We start from the raw sequence: 14658 nt of genomic DNA, 5'->3' as shown, positions 1-14658 counted from the left end.
GTATTGTGCTACGATTTCTTCATAATTTTAAACAATTAAATATTTTCTTAAATTTTATTACACGAGTTTTTTTGGACTAACTCATCTTGAAGAGAATAAAGTGTTTTGCCCTAACGCATTGGGTGTGATATTTTTCTTTTCAAAATGAGAAAGTCTTAATAAATAACTTAATTTAACTAAGGATAGTATTTATTAACTCTCGACATTAAGACACTAATTAATCAACTTGGTACCAAATCTTGGGCGTTACGAGGGTGCTAATCCTTTCTCGTACGTAACTGACTCCCGAACCTGTTTTTCTAAAACTCGTAGACCAAAGATGTTTTAGGTGATCCAATCACACCTCAATAAAAGATTGGTGGCGACTCCAAATTTTCATCGACAACTAAATTTTTGTTTTTTTTCAAAAAATAAAAACGGTTTCGACAACAAAGATGAACAACTCGTGGCCACGTTTACTTTTCATCAACCATGTAATGCCAATGAGAGGATATTATTTACCCATGTCTCGTGCTATGAATTCCATTATTTTGAATGACGCTACATATTGTAGAATTCGTACACCCAACGCACCAACTTTTGGTTCCTTATCTATTTGAACTCAAGCTTTTACTTACATCAAAATGTATGAGTCGCGCATGCAAAATCCATCATCCATTCAGGATTTAGATATATCACACTATGAACATTACAAGTGAATAAATCCATAAACAAATTCAGGATCTATTCTTCTTGGTTCAGTTCAATGCACTGCCAGTCCAGTCAGTCTTATCTATGTCTCTATCTTTTGAGAGTCATCCGCTCCAATGCCCAAGACAAAGCATCTCCCCAATTGGATTTGATAAACAAGATATTAGTCTTTCAATCAATTTTCTCATTTCCAGTTAGACTAAGGACATGTTTAGGTTCGTCTACTAATACAAGTTGTCTTTGTGTATTACGATCCGACCACGTAATACCGCTTAATATTAGTTAAACAGTAGACAACCAATGAGAAAAATTTGCTTCCATTTTGCTTTGTGTTCAAAAAACATGTCAGAACAATATACAAATTATTAATATAATTCATCAATAATTTTATTAATCAATCTGTTCAAAAAATTACAAGTGTACTTAGACACAAATACTACAGTTAAGGCATTAGATCCAATACCTTAATGGTAGGATCATAAAATTTGTAACCCCTAAACCTTTCAAAGTATCCTAAGAAATAGAAACTAATAGTACATAAGTCCAATTTCCTTTCATTTGGCCTATAAGGCCTAGCCTTAGACATCCCCAAATTTGCAAATGCTTTAAGCTAGGTTTTTTACTTGTCTAAAGTTCATAAGAGGTCTTTTCAATTGCTTTAGTTGGAACACTGTTGAGTATATAAGCTATATCCTTTAATTTTTCTCCTTAGAGTAATACAAGCAACGTATAATGACTAATCATACTCCTTACCATGTCCTTAAGTGTTCTATTTCGTCTTTCAACAACACCATTCATAGTGGGCGAACTTAACATAGTGTACTATGGAATGATACCACTTTCCTTTAGGATTTTTGCAGATGGTCCTATACGTTATTCAGCTACATCGTCGTATCTGTCTTAATATTTACCACCACCTTCATATTTACCACCACGGTTAGATCTAACACTTTTAATTCTTTTGTTGAGTTTATTTTCAAGTTTAGCCTTATATTTAAAAAGAACGCATCCAACAATTGCAATTTATCATAAGTGAGATAAAGGTAGCCATATTGGAAAAATCATTTGTGAACGTAATGAAATATTGTTGACCATTCCAATAAGTCGTAGGGAATGTTCCACAAATATCTGTGTATTAGTTTTAATACATCTAGTTTCCTATTGGCATCAAATCGCTTAATATTTGTTTATTTCCCCTTAATACAACGCACATATCAAAATCCAAAAAAGTAAGGGGAACAAGAATACCATCGAGCACAAGTCTCTCAATTCTCCTTTTGGAGATATAACCTAATCTCTTGTGCCACAAAAAAGTCAAATTCTCAATGGTTAATTTGTGTTTCTTACGTATTATGGTATTATACAATGATTCATTAAATAAAGCAATAATATCAAGTAAATATAGATCACCATAACCTAATAAAGAACCAGAACCAACCAAATTTGAATTATGGAAAAAAACTAAAATTTTAATTTCCAAATGAATAAGGATAATTGAATTTGTCCAAAGTTGAAATGAAAATCGAATTCCACCTAAAAGATGGTACAACAAAAGTTCATTCTAATAAAAACAAAGTTCAAGTCTTAATAATAATCTAAAAAGTTCATATTGCTTCAACTTCTACTTAATTATTGTCACCTATGCAGATGTATCTTTCACCATAATTTAACTTTGGATAGTTCTAACAACCTCTCATAGACATAATGGTGTGAGTTGTTGCATCGGAATCTATCCACCAAATGTGTTTAGGTACCAAAGTCAAAATAACCTAAAAATTAAAAAGTGCATATGTCACACCACAAGATAAACAACCATCCTTAGTTGATTCCTTTTATTGTTGTTGTTGTTTTTTGTTTTTTTTTCTTTTCTTTTGCATTGTTATATCTACAAATTTTTTTATTTTTCTCTGCATACCTCATTGAAGTTAGATTTGTTAAGAATGTACCAATCCCAACCTCTTTGTTCTTAACAAACCCCTTTTCAATGTCAATCATGAATTCCTTAGCCATGGTAATTTTATCAGACATAGTGCCCCTAAATATTTTTGGAATGACATTATTCATGATCATCATACACATGCGATTTGATCTCTCCCACCTTTTCATCCCCCTATTTTGACTAGAGGTACTCTCATAAGTAAGCGATGGGGGAGAATCAATCCTTAACATAAGGTCGAGATTCATTACTCCTAGAACTATCATAAGATTCTCTGGTCATACCATTCAACAGGGAAATATAATCAATGCATGTGGTGATATTAGCAAGTATATAAGTAGTTGAATCAAACAAAACAAGTTCACTTAGAACTTCAAATATAAATTGAAATCTTCAAATATAAATTGAAATAATAATAAATTCAAATAAATGTAAACTCCATCTCAAGATACTAAGTACTTCATTAATTTCATCTTTGGATAAAATATTAACTTATAAGTGATATCTTGTTATAGTAATCAAATACTAACAATAAGAACATGTTGAACAAAATATATTTATTTTGACCGATTTATTACTCCATTTAAAACCGAAAAATCATCACATGTTTATTATCGCAGCTTGCACATATAATTTTGTTAAATATTCACCTTCGTTTGGGCTAGTCAATATTAACATGGTTTAAGTTACATGCACACAATTTTTATATTTTAAAACAAAATAATTTCAACAAAATAGGTCATTCTAACAACTTATTATTTCAACTAAGTCATTTTAAAAATATATAAATATATTAATATTCAAATTAAAAATTTCTATAACATCCAAAAATCAAAATTGAAATTTCTAATCCCACTGCAAATTCTAAAATAACAAAAAAAATTTAAGAATAATAATAATAATAATCAATATTATAGGTGCACCATTAAACCCGAATATGCATATCAGTTAAATTTTGAATCAAAATGGTGCACCAAACCAATTTTTATTGTTAAATTTGAGTGGCACCAAAATGATTCCTGGCCGAAGTAATTGTGTAAAAACTCAAAATAATAATTGCACAAATAAATTTCTATATACGATTATAAATATTGAATTCCAGCTCAAGCGTCAGTTGTAATATATTGCACAACCATTCTAAGCTCAATTATAATTCAAATTCTTGATTAAAGCATTACAATCGAAAAATCCCATATTTACTATCAAAACTCTCAAACTTTTATCATCCTATATATACTTTGAATGCCAAATTAAAAAACCAATTTGTTTCAATGATTCAACGCAATCATATCATATCTTCAAGAACAAAATTAGATATAGAAGCGTACCTAAATCAATCGGTATTTTAAAATCTTCATGTCTTGTGGTTCAAATATTTTAAATTAACACACAAGTATTTTAAAAATGTGACTCTCACTCTCTCTTCTGAAAATAGGATGTTACAAAAATACGCCTATATAATTTAGGGACCATAACCTAAATATATAACTTTTACACATTAAATTTAATTTAGAAATTAGTTACTAAATTATATACATATATTTGACCAATATTTTATTTAATAATTGAAATCTAATAAATTTTAACCATATTAAATCAATTTTAATTTGGACTAACATTTTATAATAGTAAATAATAACATGTATTTATTTATATTATAAATGTCGACTACAGATTATTCAACATTTATCACCCTATGCTATATTACCTCCTTCTTTCTACTTTATCTTTTACTTAATTAAGCATTAGAACACGTATCAAACATAAAGCTCAACACCTCCAATCACGTTTATATTGCAAGAACATTTCTAACTCAATCGACCTCCTCCTTCAAACCTTTTTCAAACTCAGATACATTACCAAAGGGGCATTAACATGTATAACATAACACAAGATTTTTGGGTAAATGAGAATGTAGTACTTGTCATGCACCACAAGATTTCAAAACCTCGGATACCTGATGAGGCAGAATCTAATACGAAAAGCATCAACCTTTGGCAACATTAGCAATAGCATCCCCAAAACATTATTGCCGGGGCACCAAGGACAAACTAAATGGCAATATTTAAGTGATAAGTAGTACTTTATTTTTCTTTTTCTTAAAAGAAAAATGAACCCACAATATGATTCCATCCCTATATCACTCTTGTGCCAAAAAATGCCAACCATAAATATACTTAATTATACATATAGTAAACCTCCCATTTCTGACCATAAATATACTTGAATTACTATGTCTTGTAGTGCAAAGGAATTCCACCAATCAAGATTCCGAATATTGTCTCCTTAACCTTCTAACTTTTGCTCACCCCCAAGCCGTCCTATAAATACCATATGGTATTTACACCCTTAGTTAAAACTATCACAAACCCTTTGTTCTTAAACACACACACACTCTCTCTCTCACTCTCTCTCTCTCTCTCATGGATTCCCTATGGTTTTCAGATATCTGCGGGCACCATGTTTCTCCCTTTACCATGTTGGATTTTGATCAATCCTGTCATAGAAAACATGGGTTTTCCTTGGAGAACAAGCTTGTTTTTGGTAGAAAACTATACAAGCAAGCCTTAACAATCGCCCGAGTCGTGAGTCCATCGCAACTAGCGATTGTTCTGTCTCCGGAAAAAGAACCCGTCGACCCGGATCAGAACCATGTTGCGTGGACGAGTGTGAAACAAGAACGATGGGAAGGAGAGCTGGTTGTGCAAGGAGAAATACCTTTATGGCTGGTACGTAAATATATAAATTTTACCATATATATTTAAGGTTAATATTTGATGCTCGGATCATCGGACATCATCTAAAGAATCAAAGGAAACGTCCAAGCTAAATACATTCTGCTAGCTAGGTGTCATAATTAGGTGATACTGAAATATAGAATGCTATTAATTCATAACATTACGCCAGCTAGAATATTCTTAAAAAATCTTCAACAACTGATCATCACACATAATCATAATGTCCTTTGTCAGCTATAAAAAACTATACACTAAATGCAATAAAATATCTTGACAACATCAATATTTTATTACATTAAAAAAATTTTGGTTGATCAATTTTTCGTTAATTAATTATTTATGTAGAAAGGAACGTACCTCAGAAACGGTCCAGGTCTATGGCATATAGAAGATTACAACTTCCGTCACCTCTTTGACGGCTACGCCACACTAGTGAAGCTCCACTTTGAGGACGGCCGGTTAATCGCCGGTCACCGCCAAATCGAATCGGAAGCCTACAAGGCCGCAAAGAAGAACAAGAAGATTTGCTTCCGGGAATTCTCGGAGGTTCCTAAGCATGAAAACTTCATGGCCTATGTCGGGGATCTATCAAAGCTCTTATCTGGGTCATCTTTAACGGATAATGCCAACACCGGCGTCGTGAAGCTCGGGGATGGACGAGTGGTTTGCCTGACGGAAACTCAAAAAGGGTCCTTGGTTATCGACCCCAACAGCTTGGAAACACTTGGGAGGTTCGAATATAGCGATAGCCTTGGGGGATTGATACACTCGGCTCATCCTATAGTGACCGATGCCGAGTTCTTGACCCTGTTGCCAGATTTGTTGAAGCCTGGGTACTTAGTGGTCCGTATGGAGCCAGGGACCAATGAAAGGAAGGTGATTGGAAGGGTGAACTGCAGTTGCGGACCAGCTCCAGGTTGGGTCCATTCATTTCCTGTGACTCAACACTATGTTGTGGTGCCTGAAATGCCATTGAGGTACTGTGCACAAAATTTGCTCCGAGCTGAGCCTACTCCTTTGTACAAATTCCAGTGGCATCCTCAATCTAAAGCCTTCCTGCATGTTATGTGTAAAGCTAGTGGAAAAGTAGTACGTTCCCATTTTTTTTTTCTTTTAATCTTTCTTTGTTTTGAACGGATTTCAACACGAATCCTTTATGAACGGTTCAAATCTTGAAGGTGACGAGTGTGGAAGTGCCGTTATTCGTGACCTTTCATTTCATCAATGCATACGAAGAGGAAGATGAAGATGGGAGAGTGACTTCTATTATCGCTGATTGTTGTGAACACCACGCCGACACCTCCATTTTAGATCAGCTTAGGCTTAAAAATCTCCGGTTCTTCAAGGGGGAGGATGTTCTACCAGATGCAAGGTAAGATAATATATCATTTTTTTTTATAATTAAGTTATCTTTTATATTCATGTTATAATTAAGGGAATTTAAGTTCTCTTGCCTGATTTATACATACATGTAGGCTATAATATTGTTAAAAAAATCTAGTAAACCATATATAATGATTTATTCAGATACCTTTTTTCCATCTATATTCCGCATGAATTGTTGATTCATGTTAAGTATTTTTATTAGAATACAAGTAGTCAATATGTATGAGGGTTTATTTAGCTAAAGGTTTTTTATTAATTTAAGCATACAAATAAAATATACATTCAAATGAAAATGAGCATGGCACGTCAAGCTCTGAATACTGCATGCATGTGTTTACAAGAATATGGGAGTCAAGCTCCTACGTAGCTTGTTAGGTGAGATCAAAAGATGGAAAAATCTCATCCTTTGGTCATATATAGACTATTTTACATTTTTTGCCTGTTTATAGGCTTATTAGATTTTTGTAAGAACATAGATTAAAGGATGTATTCAAAAAGGTTGAAATTAATTAAAAAATAATGAACATAATAGGGTGGGAAGATTCAAAATCCCATTGGATGGGAGTCGGAATGGGAAGTTGGAGGCTGCATTGGATGCAGATGAACATGGAAGAGGCATGGACATGTGCAGCATAAACCCTGCTTATTTGGGTAAAAAATATAGATACGCTTATGCTTGTGGAGCTCAACGCCCATGTCATTTCCCCAACACCCTCACCAAGGTATTTTAACTTTTTATCATCCATTATCACTTTATGCGAATCAGAATAATGGGGTTGAATTACATCCATTTAAATTTGAAATTTTTCAACTTAATTTTTAGATCCTACTCCACTCTTATGTCAAGTTGGGTTTATTTTTGAATTCGTGTGAGTGTAGTTTTTTTCTCTCTTTTTTTGAATTTCATCCTTACAAATTTGAATCATTTTATATTCTCATCATTTACTTGTTTGGACGATTCCGAATTTGAATCAAAGATAAAATTAAGGTACAAATTAGGGTCTTAACCTATTCTTGGTAAAGTTACCTATCTTAAGCATTAATCATTTAATTTAACCTTTTTAGTCATTTGAATAAATAAATATTTTGTATTTTCAGGCTCTCCTAAACATTAACTATATTTTTCTTATAAATATAGCAAGCATATAAATCTACATCTTAGTTATATCATAAGAAAAGATATAAAAATTTAGAAGAGAAAGTGGCCCATTATCGAGTGTCCGCCATGTGATAGTCATCTCGAGTTGCCAGGTCTGTTGTTTTAACAAGGTTAATCAAATGTTTAATGTCAATGATCCATGGTTGCAACATTCAACTCTATTTTCCTACTATATAATCTAAGCTGTTTTGAAATAAATTTTTTAGCTTCGTCCCCTTGAATTTTAGAATTTTATCTTCCCAACCCCCAACCCCCAACCCCCTCACCCCACACAGTTTTTGGCTTCAGGTGTGAGTTTGGTGGTTTTAGGCTGTAAACTCTTATGGTCAATTTGGGTTTTTAAGTTATTTTAAGTTTAAATTATTTTTAATTCAAATTATAGGTTATTTCAAGTTGGTGTTAATCTAGAGTTTAAACTTGAGAGGTTTAGATTATTAGCTTTTTATGATTAAATTAAGTTGAGTCTAATTTTTTATTTCAGTATTATGCTACTCGCATAACACTTAAAAACCTCTAAAGATGTCCTCAATGTTTAATTATTTATACCAATGGCAGCTTGATTTCGTAGAGAAAAAGGCAAAGAATTGGTACGATGAGGGAGCTGTGCCATCGGAGCCATTCTTTGTGGCTCGACCAGGTGCCACCGAGGAAGATGATGGTGAGCTAATTCAATCATTGTATGCTTTGCAGTTTCAATTTTGGTTGGACTATTTTATTTTACCTTAAAAAACACAAAATGTTGCAGGCGTTGTAATCTCCCTAATCAGTGAGAAAAATGGAGGTGGATATGCTTTATTGTTGGACGGTTCAACATTCAAAGAAATTGCAAGAGCAAAGCTCCCTTATGGTCTACCTTATGGCTTACATGGATGTTGGGTACCCAAGAAATAATACCTCTGCTTGGTTTTTTTTAATGAGTAGCGATTGTCTTGGTGTTAATTAAAGATTTGGACACATTGTTTGATCACTCCACCTTTGATTCAGTGCATAAATTTTATGGATATGATATTATTAAATTAGTGTGATTTATGTATATATGTCTATCTTAAGCAATTAGCAAGAAAAAAAAGAAAAGCATATATAGTGTAGCATGCGGAGGATGAAACCAGAGTGAATATTTGGATTGTAATATCATGAATTTATGTAAAGGAAATTTAGTGTATTTGTTTTCGAGGATATAAAGAGAAGCAAATTAAGACTGTTTTCAGCCATTTGTTTCGATTTTACATAAAGGCTCAATTCTACCAAGCGTCCCTAAATTGTTGCTAATATTTAAACTGAATCTTAAACTTCAAAATGTTCTAAATTAGGCATCAGTGCATCTGTATTGTATCAATCAAATCCTTCCGTCAATGCGGTCATCACTTTAGGTATTAAATATTAGTTCGAATCTAATGTGGAACATAATGAAAACACGTTGATCAATTTGTAAACATAAATGTACTACCAAAAGACGATGTTGGATCTGACTTGTTAAACAACTAAATAGTGCACACATATTTTTACAATTTGATCAATGTACTCTAAATATTTCACATATAGAGCATATTTAAGACACAATAATAAAATAATTTGTGGAGTAAGTTGGAAGAGTAATTTAAAATCTGGGTCATCTTTGGTTGAATTGGCCCTTACATAGAATAGAAGATTATGGGAATTATGCGCAACTTAAAATCGGCCACCCCCTTGATTTATGCACTAAAACAAATACATAATGTTAAATTAAGCAGTTTAAATATAGAGTCAATATCAGCCACGTAGAAGAAAACAAAATCCTGAGTTACCATAAATCAAAGTCAGATTACATAAAATATCAGTATTATATAGATGACAAAATATCTCAGGAGTAACTCTGGTCTATTTAATATTCAAGTTAATTTTAGGTAACAATCTAATTATTCAAGTAGTATTATCTGGAATTTAGATCACTTATTTTATTTCAATTATTTTATATTTAAATCATTGGTTCGATTTCAATCAAATGGTCCAAAATATGGGACATTAAGGCCTTAACAATTGCATCGCAAAAAGAGTGGGACTTATATTTCAAGCCATAGCATGCAAATATCAAAGCCATTCTTTTTCCCTTTTTTAGCAAAATTAAAATTTTACTTTAAATTTATATCTATCAAACCCAACTCTTTTAGTTTCATATCATGTAATTACAAAGACTTCTCTCTAAAATATGCCAAGTTGGGTTTGCTTGTGATAATCTCAAACCTGAAATAACAATTATGGAGGTGGACAAAGGTTACATACTTTAAGGGGCTCATTCCTCTAGGATTGCACGTCCAAGATTCGTGCCAAGAGCTAGTCTAACAGAGTTCAAGGCCTGGGGTGGTAACTCAGATTCAATAAAGTCCGGCCGAAGCCTTGCCATGGACAATTCTTGTAGTTTATTTAATAGAAGATTTGTCTGAGACACATTCAACAAAGGACGTTCCTTCCAATTAAGCAGCTTCAACTGTGGAAAAATTTAGAAAAAAAAAAAAAAAAAATCAATACTGCATGATACAATCTGTAATGAGATAGATATAAAAAACTTCGTGAAGATCATTGCTTACAGAATCATAAAGAAGCGGCAGCCAAAAGCGTTGAGGCGTAGAAGGGTTTTTCATAAGCTGTAGTAAGAAAAGAAAAAAAGACAGTCACATAACAATATTTGCTCTTGTTATGATTTTTGATAATATGATGGTAACTTGAAGTAATAGATTATAAGAGATGATATGTACTGATATGAGAGATTCCACAGCTTGCCGAGCAGAATCTGTAGCCTTTCCGTCATGAATCTGCCGAAGAGATTTCTTGAAATCTCTATATCTGTGACGCATCAAAGGTTATGGATTGGGGCTCAGAATATTGATGAGAAACTAATGCAATGTGCTTTGTAATTATACATAATAATCCAACGGTAAGCAAAGATGGAAAATTCTTTACTTGTGTAGGAACTCTAGTCCACCAGCAGTCTTAGAATCTGAACCCAATAACTGAATTAAACCTTCCCATTGCTGCAAAGATAGAGGACGCACTAAATAATATCCCATAATCTAAATGCCTTAAGAATATAAAGATCTTTTAATTACTGAAATGGAAAGTAAAGAAGCTTCAGAGGTTGTCTATAAAATTTACCTTGAAACTCTCATCAGAGATTGTTTTTCCAACTGAATCAAACAACTGCAGAGCTATCCTATTAAGACGATATTCATCCCGAGCTTGCTGAAGCCAAAAGACTCCAGAACCTTTCCGACCATGCTTCCAGTGGTGTACTCCAGCAATCTAAACATGGACGGTGAGAATCTTTAACTGACATGCTAATACATTCAATCATCATGTCTAACAAAATATTTTTCTACAGGTTATGAAAATGTGTTTCCAAAAACAAATGCCAAGCTTTATATGTTTTCCATCACCAAAATAAAATTATGCCTTCATGGATGCTTATACCTTCATAATATTTGAAGTTACACTATGGAGTTCATAAAGGCGGCAAATCTCTATGCTCTGCATACAACACAGAATTTGATCATCAATAAACTACTTTATAAGCCCCTGAAATCCAACACAATAGGGGAAAACAAAATGATAATGGCAAAGATGAGAGGCATCAAAAAAAATGAATCAATGACCTTCAGCAATAACTGATTATCTTGAACAGGTTGCTTGGACAATAATCTCTGTAACAGAACCATCCCGTGCTTCATGCATGATATAAGATAAATCGGAGCAATCTGTAGATGTTAAAGGAAAAGAATATATAAGGAATATTTATTCAAAGTGCTAGCGTTCCATTCAAATATTACATCTTATCCACTATAAAGATAATACTAGAAAATAGTATTAATTTACTCATTACTATGAATTATATCCAATAAGGTTGGTTAAGTTGCACTCCACATTTCATTTGTCTAGCTTAGAAGGGTAATCCTAAACCATACGATGCATAAAAGAAGCACAACTGCAGCTCCATATACCAATGAAGAAATCCACAGTTATTTACACTCACTTGCCAAGTTAATGGAAATGAAGATAGGACTTGAGCATAAACAAGTCGATGAAGCTCCTCTATGCTTATTCCCCCCAAATTTTGACGCTCTTCATGTAAAAGCATTTCTGCATGGTCACTCCCAGCAGTCAACAACTCTATGGCATGCGCAACCATCCTGATGAAAAGAAAACACATATTTCTCAAAAGAATGTACAAGAAAATCCAAGCTCTAATTTCATGATAAGCTCTTATAGTTGTCAGAACAAAAATAAATTGAAATAGCACCCCATATAAGGCTCCAAAATTGCACTACTAACAAACAGAAATATATGAAGATGCAAATATGACAGCTCACCAAGGACCAAATCCTTTCAAGCATTCTGCTAATACAACCTGAGAAATGCCCATAGCAAAATTTAATTTAAAGTTAAAGGAATCAAAAGGAGAATTAACAGAGAATGCAATTTGATATTATATTCCCATATGTCACCTCAGTATTTTCCCCAAGAATTCCAATTATAAGCCCCATCAGCCTATGTGCAGAAGCCATTGGTTTCAATTGAATGCTTTTCTGTGCCAAGCTGTACATGCTTTCTAACCCCTAACAGAAGAAAAGAAATCAAGTGATTATTTCAGGGTCCAGCTATCATGCATAAACTATCAACACTACGATATATGTTATACGTGGAAGATACATACCACTGTTAATGGCCTCATGTATAGGAAGTGAGAAATATACAGCTCTATCCAGTTATATGTTGCAGAGCAGAGACTATTAGCATTACCCAGCATTATTTGTAACATACTTCTCAAGCCCTCCCGAGTCTGCTGGTGAGCACACTGAAACCAGAATGCACTTGAATCCAGCTTATTTATCTGACCCCGCCATTTCTCCCATGCCTATGCAAGAGAAAAACTCGAATGACTTATATATGGTGGTAGTGGATCATGAAGCAGAATGAAAGAAAAAAACCATTAAAATTAAGAGACCTTTACAAAATCAGGCTTGGCCTTATAGCATTCACCCAATTTCCCGGCTTCATGTTCCAAACGCATGCGTGGCATTTTTGAAATAAGAACGGCAACTGCCTCTACAAGACCATTCTCTGTCTGTTGATGTGCATGAAAAGAAAAATGCTTACTGTTCGATTACACTCAAAACATGCTACTAGAGGTAAATAGAGCTACAACTTTCAGATGCAATACATAACAACTAATCTCGTACCAACCTCACGATTGCTGAGTTGATCTAATCGATAAGATCCATGCAAGCGCAACATTTTAACCTGCAAGCGAGAATAAAAACCGTATCAAATGATAAAATTCCACAGAAAAATGTACCTACCATGCTTTCCTCTTTGTAAGCTATGAACCACATTAGACTATCAAACCACTTACTACGATATTCAGCCAACCAACAGCAAGTGCGGATGACATAACTTCCCAATATTTGGGATCATCCTCCACAACCTGCATTCAATAAACTGATTAAACATCATCATCGTAGGTGAATATAGAACCAAGTATCAGTTAAACAACTCGCAAGCCTAAACCTCCAAAACTGCAGAAGTACCATATAAAAGAAGTTAACTTCATAAGGAACATAGAAGGCTAATTATTTAACACCTGCAAGTTAACAAGTTCTTTTTGAAAATCAACAAGCTTTGAGTGGACAGTCGGGTGTGTTCCAGAGAAAAGGCTATCGTAATCCTGCCAAGACACAAATTGCTTACTAGTAACAAACAACTTTAAAAACAAACTAATGTAAAACTTAATGGTTATGGTAAAAAAGAAAAGGGTAGGATATTTACAGCTAACCAATCAACAAGGCGTTCGGGTAACCATGAATGAGATGGCTTTTCTGCATAAAACATTTCCAATAGCTCCCACGCAGCCTTCAAGCTAGTTGGTTCCTCTCCTTTCTGAGAGGAGAAAAAAAAGGTAACTTGAAATTAAAAGAAATTACCATTTAAATTAACACTTTCTAGCTTAACCATTACATTAACAAATTTTCCATCCCTCATACCAAGCAAAGACAAAATGGCTCATCAAAAAAATGGAACTCACAGTTATGACTGACTTCGGGTCATCGAGAACCGGAACTGAAGCCGATTTCTGATTAACTAGAAGGGCATTTATGTCCTTGCTGTACTCCATTATGTAATCCCACCTGAAAACAGCGAATTCAATTTTTTTTCAGAAGAAAAGAAAATAAATTTCAAAGATACATTGGTATAAAAAAATGAAATTTTGAAAATCAATTACCAGTCACCATCGTAAGGTGAAGAATTCATGGAAAATTTGGACAAGCTGAAGACAGCATTTTTCCTGCTTTGGAGTAGAGCAAAAGGAGAGACCGAACCGTAGGCGATCCTCCGCCAATGAGCCTCGCTGATCTCGCCGTCTCCGCCGCCGAGCTTCACTTCCACTACTTTTCCTCCATCACCGTCATTGACGGAGCCATCGGAAGAAGGAGCGGCGAAAACCGAGACGCGGAGGGAGTTACCGCGTGACCATGAGATGGAGAGTCTAGAGATTGGAGACTTGAGACCATGGCGGAGAGGATACACCGCCGCGGCCGGGGACTCGGGTGAAAGTGGAACCAAAGCGCCGCGGGCGGAATCAGAAGAGACGCCGGGCATTTCCTTTTGCCAATAAATCAGTGAGTGGGAGTCTGAAAGCGTTAGGGTTTTCGAGGGGGTTTGCAAACGTTGAGGAGGGATTCATTCGACCTGTGTTTGACTAAACTAAACTAATGCCGAAT

General features: G+C 34.2%; 2 protein-coding genes across 2 annotated transcripts; one reads left to right on the top strand and one right to left on the bottom strand.

Moving 5' to 3' along the window:
- The first annotated feature begins 5003 nt into the window (after positions 1 to 5003).
- Positions 5004 to 9525, top strand: LOC105772277 (carotenoid cleavage dioxygenase 8 homolog B, chloroplastic). Its single transcript, XM_012593579.2, has 6 exons — positions 5004 to 5355; positions 5710 to 6453; positions 6543 to 6736; positions 7283 to 7472; positions 8465 to 8567; positions 8655 to 9525. Exons 1-6 carry the CDS (start codon positions 5050 to 5052, stop codon positions 8798 to 8800), a joined length of 1683 nt encoding a protein of 560 aa, XP_012449033.1. The 5' UTR covers positions 5004 to 5049; the 3' UTR covers positions 8801 to 9525.
- A 449-nt stretch (positions 9526 to 9974) lies between these two features.
- Positions 9975 to 14658, bottom strand: LOC105773874 (nuclear pore complex protein NUP85). The gene is made up of 18 exons (XM_012596050.2): positions 14160 to 14658; positions 13962 to 14064; positions 13706 to 13816; positions 13521 to 13604; positions 13293 to 13364; positions 13124 to 13180; positions 12885 to 13004; positions 12594 to 12794; positions 12385 to 12495; positions 12250 to 12287; positions 11913 to 12069; positions 11536 to 11637; positions 11354 to 11410; positions 11039 to 11185; positions 10847 to 10917; positions 10642 to 10729; positions 10474 to 10530; positions 9975 to 10373 (listed from the first exon to the last, which is right to left on the bottom strand). Exons 1-18 carry the CDS (start codon positions 14534 to 14536, stop codon positions 10179 to 10181), a joined length of 2148 nt encoding a protein of 715 aa, XP_012451504.1. The 5' UTR covers positions 14537 to 14658; the 3' UTR covers positions 9975 to 10178.

The sequence above is a fragment of the Gossypium raimondii genome, chromosome 6 (assembly GCF_025698545.1).
Source record: "Gossypium raimondii isolate GPD5lz chromosome 6, ASM2569854v1, whole genome shotgun sequence".
NCBI lineage: Eukaryota > Viridiplantae > Streptophyta > Magnoliopsida > Malvales > Malvaceae > Gossypium > Gossypium raimondii.
The sequence above is the reverse complement of the archived record's forward strand: the minus strand, read 5'-3'. Positions and strand labels throughout refer to the sequence as shown.